General features: G+C 36.7%; 1 protein-coding gene across 2 annotated transcripts; it reads left to right on the top strand.

Annotated features, from left to right (window-relative positions):
• On the top strand, positions 1–7,520 carry LOC104902557 (hypothetical protein). Of its 2 annotated transcripts, none has more exons than XM_048636550.2 (3): positions 1–793; positions 4,459–5,035; positions 6,878–7,013. In XM_048636550.2, the coding sequence occupies exons 1-3, from the start codon at positions 116–118 to the stop codon at positions 6,901–6,903; spliced, it is 1,281 nt and encodes a 426-aa protein (XP_048492507.1). In that variant the 5' UTR covers positions 1–115; the 3' UTR covers positions 6,904–7,013. The 2 variants fall into 2 exon arrangements, with proteins under 2 accessions (XP_048492507.1, XP_010688666.1); XM_010690364.4 differs by having other exon boundaries at positions 2–793; positions 6,916–7,520.
• Positions 7,521–9,210: the final 1,690 nt, after the last annotated feature.

Raw genomic sequence — 9,210 nt, 5'->3', positions numbered from 1 at the left:
TGTTTCAACGCTATCTTTATCAAGTATAATCCTTCCTTCCATCCTTTCAAAAAAGGAGAAAACTTGCAAACTAGGAAACTTATAATTTGACAACTTATCAAAAACATCAGAAAAGATGAGCATGGCATACGAAGAACAAGGTCGGTCGTTATACAACAACATCAACAATTATTACAAAACGATGATGATGCAAAGAAAACCCACCAATTTCTTCAATTCCATTTTCATGTCAACTGTAAACATGGCAACCAACATGCTTCTTTCAGTCGTTTCCAAAAACTATACTCTAGATTTTTCAACCCCTAATAATATTAACAATAATAAATGGACTGTCAAAGATCATATGAGATTTGTGTCATTATTATTCACTTGGTTTACCATGTGGGTTTTACGTCTTGTTAACGATTTTATCCCTTCTGTTGGTGATTTTCTCCCTAATTTTCTCTCTCCTCATAATCATCAACTTAGTAATACTTCTGTTGTAGTACATGGGAATAATACTCATCGTAAGAGGAATAATAATCAGATGCAGCAGATGTATGTTGATGTTGGTGAGAGTGATAATGGAGTATTAGGTGGGTTATCTTCAACCGTTGGATCTTCTTCTTCTTCATCATCATCATCATCGCTTGAGTTGGTAACTGGTGGTTGTACATCAAGAATATCATCATCAACGTATTCTCCAGTGCAGAATTTGGATTTGATATCTTATGATGGGTTTTTGATTGATGGTTATGATCGTAGTGGACAAGCTGGTCAGTCTATTGAAGCCCTCACTAGAGCACTCTCCCATGTAAGTAATGCAATTACTATTATTACTAATACTCCCTTTGTTCACAAAAAAAAAATTATCAAAAGAGACGGTTTAATTTTAATATAACAGTAGTCATTAAATGGATTAAACTAGTTATTGAAATAAATTAACTTAGTTACGACTTATTTTTTTTTTAGTATTGAGCTTACTATTACCTAATTTTGATTTAAAATGTAGACGATCTCTTACCAGTCAAATTCAAAAACTAATACTTCCTTTTGTAACATAACATCTTTATCTAATTTTGATTTAAAATGTAGACGATCTCTTACCAGTCAAATTCAAAAACTAATACTTCCTTTTGTAACATAACATCTTTAATAAATTGAATAAATATTTTACATCTCATAAGTGATATTTATTTGTTACATTTATTGTGTTAATGAGGAATTAATAATGATTTTACAAGTAACTTAGTTAAGAAAGTTCCATTCTGATTAACACCTTCAACATCCATAAACAACAATTAATTCTTCAAGTAAATTACTTCACAATGAAAAAAATCTTTAAATATACAAATAACTTGACTAAATTTCCAAATATAATATACAATAAAATATCAGAAACTACTTTTGAATCAGCTATCTAGATATAAACTTAATCCATAATCTACAATGACATCATAATCTCGCTTCACTTCCATTCCCGAGACCTTGATACCAAACCTGCAAATTTAAAAAAGACAAATATAAAATAAATAAAATTTTAAAATAAGTGGAAAACTCGTAACCTTTATTTCAGCTCGTTATAAATATTTTATTTGTTAAATCATTTATTTTCATTTTAATGTTGGCATAGTTCACTCTTGTCGTCATTTGTCCAAAGTTTATACTTGTTACTGATTTATTTAAGATCAGAATGAGCTATGCCAGTGTTGTAATGAAAAGGAAATGATTTTATAAATAAAATGTTTATAAAGGGCTGAGGTGAAGTTACGAATTTTTCACTCATTTTAAAATTTAAAATTTTGTTTGTTTTATATTTCTTTTCTGATTTTGTAGGTTTGGTATTAAGAGCTCGAAATTAAAAGTGGAGCAGTAATAGGATTATGTTTTGTTGAGAATTGGGTTATATTTTAGATAGGAGATTTGAGAATAGTTGTTTATATTTCGTTATATATATTATTTGGTAATTGGAAATATTAGTTGAGATATTGGTGTAATTAAGGTGATTTTTTTAATCTTAGTTTATAAATGTTAAGTGTGTTATAGTACTTTATTACCTTCGTTTTAAATTAATCTATACACTTTATTTTTGGGAGATCAAAGAGAAAATGCAAAAGTTTATGAATTTTTATAAAAATAAATAGTAAATGTAGAAATAAATTTGAACAAAAATTAAAAGAGTGGTGTGTATATTGATAGTAGTACACTAGTACTAATGTACTACTATGTAGCATTATAGAAAATCTTTTAGGGCTTCCCACGGAAATCAACCTGTTGACTATTGAGGGGGTGAGTCAACTGTTTCCATAATATCATAATTACGTTTAGGCTTTTTTTTTTTTTTTTTTTTTTAATTTACTAGTTTAGGAATTAATTAAAATTTCCAATGTTGGACAAAAAAGTCGGTTTGAAGAAGAAATGGAAAAGTGAGGTAATCTGTTTTCTGAAAATAAGAGGCAACAAACAGACAAATGGTAGCTTCGATGTATTGTGGTCCTTTGTTTATGGATAATAGCCATGCAAGTAGGTCACGTGGCAATAAGACTAGTCACGATATATCTATAGTACAAATAATGCTTGTGGTGTAAATTTTGTTATAACACATGTCTTTCATGCGTGCATGCAATAGCCAATATGCATACAACATCCATGAGTATGGCTCTAAGACTTGTTGTCTGATGGTATGACGAAGGACTGAATTGAACTGAACTAAAATACTTACATTTTTAGAGTTTAAATTAGTCCCGACCTAAACTAGTTAATAATCAATTATAACTTGTTTTTGGAGTTTAAAAGCTTGTATTGAAAGAGCTCGAGTAAATTAATCGAGAATATTTATAGCACACCTGGGTGTACCATGTTCATGGTACACCCAAGACTATTTTCTCCAAATGAGCAAAATGAGCAAATGAACAAATGAGCAAAATGAACAAATGAGCAAACAATTCTACTCATTTAAGAAAAAGAGCAAACACTTTTATTACAAAATGAGCAAATGAGCAAATGAGTAAATGAGCAAAATGCTCATATGAGCAAATTTGGTGTCAAATGAGCACCTGAAGTTCTAATTTATTACAAAAATATCCCTGGGTGTACCATGCTCATGGTACACCCGGATGTACCATGAGTGAATTCAAATTAATCTCATCAGATAATATATTTTGACTTACATTATTATCATACTTTTTTTTTTCCAAACATACATTAGGATTTTACAATCTTGGTTAGCTTGGTATTGTAATTTGTAAGTTTTCATGTAACTTTTCAAAGCGGTTTTTGTTTTTTAGCCAAAAAATGGTTTTGGTAGCGTATGTCTAAGATCTAAGATATACTACATCCATTTCATGAATAACTATACAATTAGTCCGTTGTAACTATAGATAGACTCACAAAACACACTTTTGAGGCAATTGAAAGAGGAGAAAAAATTGGTCCACTTAATTTCTTTATTTAAGCTTAGAGGTGGGCATGGACCGGGCTAGCACGGTGTGGGCCCGACTGGCACGAGCCCGTTCAAGGCCTGGCTCGACCTGCTGTTCGCTACGTGGGCTGTGGGCCTACCACGATCAAGAAATGTTATTTCTGACTCATCCCGGCACAAGCCCGCCTATGTGGCTAGTGGGCCGGCCCAAATGCCTCTTTTCTTTGTTTTTTAGTTTAAAAATGTCAAAAAAAACACAGGTCAGGCCTGCAGAACCGAGGCACACAAAAGAAATCTGAAAATTTCAGGCCTGACACGCCCCGCCATTCATGGGCTCGGGCCTGACCTGCCGGTGCCGAAAAGCCCACGGGCCAAGCCCTACGAACAGGCCCGATCCATGTCCAGGTCTTTAGTGAGGAGCGTGTAGGTTAAATATGTTTTCAGGAGATATAGAGAGTAAAGTCCAATAATGGTATGTTTGGATAGGTGAATTGCATTTCAAATTCTGGAATTGATCAATGCCATTGTTTGGATGAGTATGAATTTGAAATTTAGAATTTTATCACAAATTCAAGATTTATTGAGGAAAGCACATTAAATGAGGAAATTGAAATGATGTGATTTTTCTTGTCATTTGAAATTACTTAGCTTACTTCTCAAAACATCTATCACTCTCTCTCCCCCTCCCCCTTTAAAAAGCCCCCACACTATCATTCTTTCTCTCTCCTCCACCTATTGATCTGAATTTATTAGTTTTTCCCAAACAAGAGTATTTGGATTTGGATTCAAGAATTTGAATTCCTGCATTTTAAATCAAGCAATTGAAATGAATTCATCATTCCCAAACACAACCTAAAAGGAGTCTAGATGAAGGGATTTTTTTTTGATCTAGAGTGTGGACCAAGGATAAGTAGATTAATACTATATTCTATCTTATCATAGCTTACAACTAATTGATCTGCCACTATATATTTGTATCTTATCATAGCTTATGATGTATAGCTTAAAAAAACTAAATATGCAATTCTGCGCAAGTTATTTGATTCCACTGATTGCAGATACTAGCTCTACTAAATGAGCTACCAGCAACATCAAGGAAGTACGAGTTTGCAATAGCAATGGCTGACAGACTACTCGATGAGAACACTCGTGATGGTAAGGCCGAGCTTTTTCACGTCAATCGCATAGCATTGTCCTCGGCATTCGAGTGTACGATCAATCGACTACATCGCACGCTCAACAATGCCGCGAAAGCTCATGCTAATGAAGCCAGCAATCGCGGTGGTCCATGGAGCATACGTGCAATAAGGAAACTTCCCTTAGGATCCTACATCGCGGCCTACATGAAGGGTGGTCTGAGTGCTGTTTTTCCAGCCTTGCAGTCATTGGGGGAACTCCAAAAGAGGCGGTCCTTTATGGTTGACGATAGCGAAGATGAATATGTGGGGAGTGATCAAAGTGTAGAAGTGGTGGGTGCGGAGAAACTAGCACAAGAATTGTTATGGATAATGCACAAACTTAGGGCATGTCATGCTGTGGATGAAGCCTTAGTGCAATGGAGTCTTGCATCTAACTTGGCTTCCCTTTCTCTCAATGTCAATCCAAGGCTGCAAGCTCTTCTCATTAAAATATCTGGTAATTATCTCTTATTGCATTGATTTCTTTATGCTATTTCTAAAATCACAATTAATATTTAGAGTTTGTTAGTTTTTCTCTTCCTCTTAATTTTGCTGAATGAGTGATTTAAACTTATTGGAATATATAAGAATGTATTTTGTAACGTGTTCGAATTAGGGCTGGCAATGATGCGAGTCGAGCTCGAGTTTGACTAAACTCGACTCGAACTCGAAAACTCATACTCAAACTCGACTCGACTCGAAAACTCGCGAGTTTCAAATTTTCAAGCTCAAACTCGAACTCGAAACCTAAACTCGAACTCGAACTCGAGCTCGAACTCGTTTTAAGCTCGAACTCGAACTCGTTTCAAGCTCGAACTCAAACTCGTTTCAAGCTCGAACTCATTTGAAGCTCGAACTCGAACTCGTTTTAAGCTCGAACTCAAACTCGTTTCAAACTTTTTGGTCATTTGATATAGTTCTATTTTTTGTAGAAGAAATTCTTTACTTTGCTCTTTGGTCATTTTATACACTTTTTCATTTTTTTCAAAAAAGAAAAGTACAAGTATTTTTATAGGAAAAAATAAAGTTAAAATTTCTTAAAAAAAGTAAAAGTATATATATATATTAAATTTTATCGAGTATCTCACGAGTTTCTCGAGTCGAGTATTGAGTTGCTCGACTCGACTCGTTAACCTGTCGAGTCGAGTTCGAGCTCGAGTCGAGTTCACTCGAGTCGAGTTCACTCGAGTCGAGCTTTGACCGAGCCGAGTTCGAGTAGCTCACGAGCTGTCTCAACTCATTGCCAGCCCTAGTTCGAATATTAAAACTTATTAAACCTTTGAACATATTTCTCTAAAATGAAGAGAACGAACCCTTAGTGGGAGTCTATCATATATGTGTGACTCTTCGTGCATTCCATAGAGCTGTGAGTGTACCTAATATAACATTGAGTACAAATTAGGGTGTACAATAGAATTCGAGTAAGTATTGATAAATAAAGAAAAACTCAAATGGACCTGTTAGTGTGCACCGGGTTGGTAAGATATTAACTTCATATAGTGAATTCTATAGAGATATAGTGAACTTATATACAATATAGTATATTTCATTAACGGAAAACATAATATGAAATTATATGCAATATAATAGAGGAATTAATTAAAATGTTTTAACATACAAGAAGATATAAGTTGCGTAGTATATATCATGACACGTGTTCTAACATATGGAATGATTTAGTTTCTCCATGATATAATGAGTGTCTGAATGATATACTGAGTTTTAGCTTGATATAGTGTGTTTGAATGATATAGTGAGTTTTTGCATAATATAGTGTGTTTATGTATGATATTTGTGTCTGAATGATGTAGTGAGTTTCTGTATGATATAGTGTGTGTGTTTGAATGATATAGTAAGTGTGTCTGAACATGGTATAGTGTTGTCTGAATGATGTAGTGAATTTCTGCATAATATAGTGGGTTTTCACAAAATATAGTGGATTGTTCAGTAAGATATATTGTTTTACCTGGTGCACACTAATGTTAACGTGAACCGGGTCCACACAAGTCAGATTGCTGACATATTTAGGTACACAAGGACTGATGGGAAAACAACAAAATATCCCTGAAGTTAAGTGATTGGGTTAAGAAAACTATGCATGGTGTGATTTATTTGTCTTACACTTGTTCTCCCCAGCTTATTTTCAGTTCAGTTCTGAACAATAATTTTACTCTCACATATCACTATTCAGTTCAGCTCAGCTATTTTATGTCGAAGAGAACAAAATGAGTAGAATTTATAATTGTTATCTTAAGATGCTCAAGGGGAAAATATACATACTGTACACTCGGGTGTACAGTACATCCAAACTTAATTGTTTCCTGATTAATATTGCAGCTTCATTATTGGGAGACATCGCTCGAGCAGAGTTCAAGGTTCCTACACAGGTTCAGTACAGATTGTTAGTGCTTTGGCTTCCATTATTCTGCTACGCGAGCACCAGTTTAAGGTATCCTGTGCTGTCAAGTTATGAGAAAATAGATGTTGAGAAAACCATGGAGCGAATGATAGCAGGCCTCTCAGCTATGGAACAAGAGATTGTGCTTAGAAATTGGCTGCAAGACTTTGCTATATGCGCTTCAGATTGGCCTAATCTTCGACCGTCTTATGATCGTTGGTGCCAATCTTCCCGTCAACTTCTCGCGTAGACCATATGATCTTGCATCGTCGCTGATTATTAAAATTATGGTTTGTATGTCTTGAATGCTCGGTGATGTTATATTAATTTGTATGGTAACTAGGCCTCTCCTAGAGGAAATTTCCATGTATTGTGTTACGCTCTTCTTTTCTTTGTAGTCAAAGTAGCACTTAGTAGTTTGAATGAGCTAGTCAAATTGCTAGTGAATGTGAAAGTAGTGCTTGGTAAGTTAATTATAGTGTTTGGAACTTTTTAAGGTTGAACACAATTCATTTTTTGCCTTTTTATTAGGAGCAATGATAAACATTTAACAGTTAGATGTGTTAGATATAAGTTTCGTGTAACAAATGTTGTTTGTGTATATCACATATGTTGTTTGTGTATGTAAACATATTGTTTGTTTTTCTTATAACAAATAAGAGGAAAACAACACAAATAATAATTTACATATACAAACAACATATGTGATATGCACAAACAACCTTTGTTACACACAAACTTATATCTAACACATCTAGCTGTTAGATTTTTATCATCCCTCTTTTATTAGTAGATATTCTCTAATTTTTTACCTTGATATTGTCTCATTTTTCATATTTAAGAGTTTATCTTTTGTTATTTTATGTTACATTTCAAGTATCCTTTAAGTGGCTATATAAGAATATAAATAGTAGAGTAACCACTTTATTCGTTCATCTAGCACTTAGTTCCAACATTAAGTTTTTTTTTTGGACCATTTACCTCTAACAACTTTACATCTAACAACGACATGAGGCGTATGGTTGTTGTTTCTGCTAAGAAATTGAGGGTGATCACAAATGTTGATGTGTGCTGAGAGACTTAATGTAGGCCCCAAGAAGGTATGTCTGAGCTCCGTTATCCGTACACCGGAATCCTGCAAAAGGTAAGGTTAGCCTACCCCGGGGGTGGTCCCGGGATCGCCCCTCCGACGCTCAAGTCAGTTGATGATTGAGGTAGAGAGAGAAAGGGATCAATGTAGAGAGAGATGCTCTCGTTTTTGTAGCTTAGAATTGCGTACCTTTGTCTGATGAGACAACCCCTATTTATAGAGGAGCGGAGCCCCAATAAATGAGGGTATTTTAGTCATCTCCAGCTGGTGGAGGATTTGCTTCCCTAGATGTAGGGGTATTTTAGTAACTTTGCCATAGGTGGGCTGGTCCAAGAAATGGCCCAAACAATTAGCCCCACGCCAAGTAATCGGAATGAAAATCGCCATTTTTAGTGCGGTTGATTGGCGGAATAAGATCATTGCCTTTTTGCCGATATTGAGCGGGACCCAAGAACTTTTTCAAAGCCTTGGTCGAGCTGATGGGATGCTTTTGAAGTTGGCCGACCGGGTGCTTTTGAAGCAGGCCGACCATGTGTCTTGAGGCTGGCCGAGCAGGTCCCCTGAGGCTGGCTGAGTTGCCCGAGCAGGCCGAGATTGCTCCCTTGAACCATGCTGGCCGACCAGCTCTTTGCCGAGCTTACACCCTTGAAACATGCTGGCCGACCAGCCCTACTGGCCGACCGGGTGCCTAGGATGAGCAGCCGACCGAGTACATTGGTCGAGAGGACCGACCACGCTCCTTGGTTACCCGGGCCGACCAGGTGTGCCCTTGAGGCCGGCCGAGTAGGGTGCCCTTAAGGCTAGCCGAGCAGGGTGCCCTTAAGGCTGGCCGAGCAGGGTGCCCTTAAGGCTGGCCGAGCAGGGTGCCCTTAAGGCTGGCCGAGCAGGGTGCTCTTGAGGCCATCCGAGCAGGGTGCCCTTGAAGTTGGCCGAGCAGGGTGCCCTTCGAGGTTGGCCGAGCTGCTGTTCGAGGATGACGACCGAGTCGAGCCGGCGCGTTGATGTTGGCCGACCAGGTACGTAAGGATGGCTGACCGAGGTCCCACGTAAGTGGCCGAGCGAATGCCGAAGCCGAGTAGGTCCTTGGGCTAACTGGTTCTTTGTCCTTTTGGGTTTCCTTGCGCCGAGCGGCTCCTTGTGCTGA

The sequence above is a fragment of the Beta vulgaris genome, chromosome 9 (genome assembly GCF_026745355.1).
Source record: "Beta vulgaris subsp. vulgaris cultivar EL10 chromosome 9, EL10.2, whole genome shotgun sequence".
Lineage (NCBI taxonomy): Eukaryota > Viridiplantae > Streptophyta > Magnoliopsida > Caryophyllales > Amaranthaceae > Beta > Beta vulgaris.
Note: the sequence above shows the minus strand (reverse complement) of the source record. Positions and strands in the feature narration are given on the sequence as shown.

Excerpts from the sequence above, each read along its gene's own strand:
- LOC104902557 (XM_010690364.4), top strand. The coding sequence starts at position 116 with ATGAGCATGGCATACGAAGAACAAGGTCGGTCGTTATACAACAACATC. Across the intron at positions 794-4,458 it reads TCACTAGAGCACTCTCCCAT|ATACTAGCTCTACTAAATGA; the intron begins GTAAGTAATGCA and ends CACTGATTGCAG. Across the intron at positions 5,036-6,915 it reads TCTTCTCATTAAAATATCTG|CTTCATTATTGGGAGACATC; the intron begins GTAATTATCTCT and ends TTAATATTGCAG.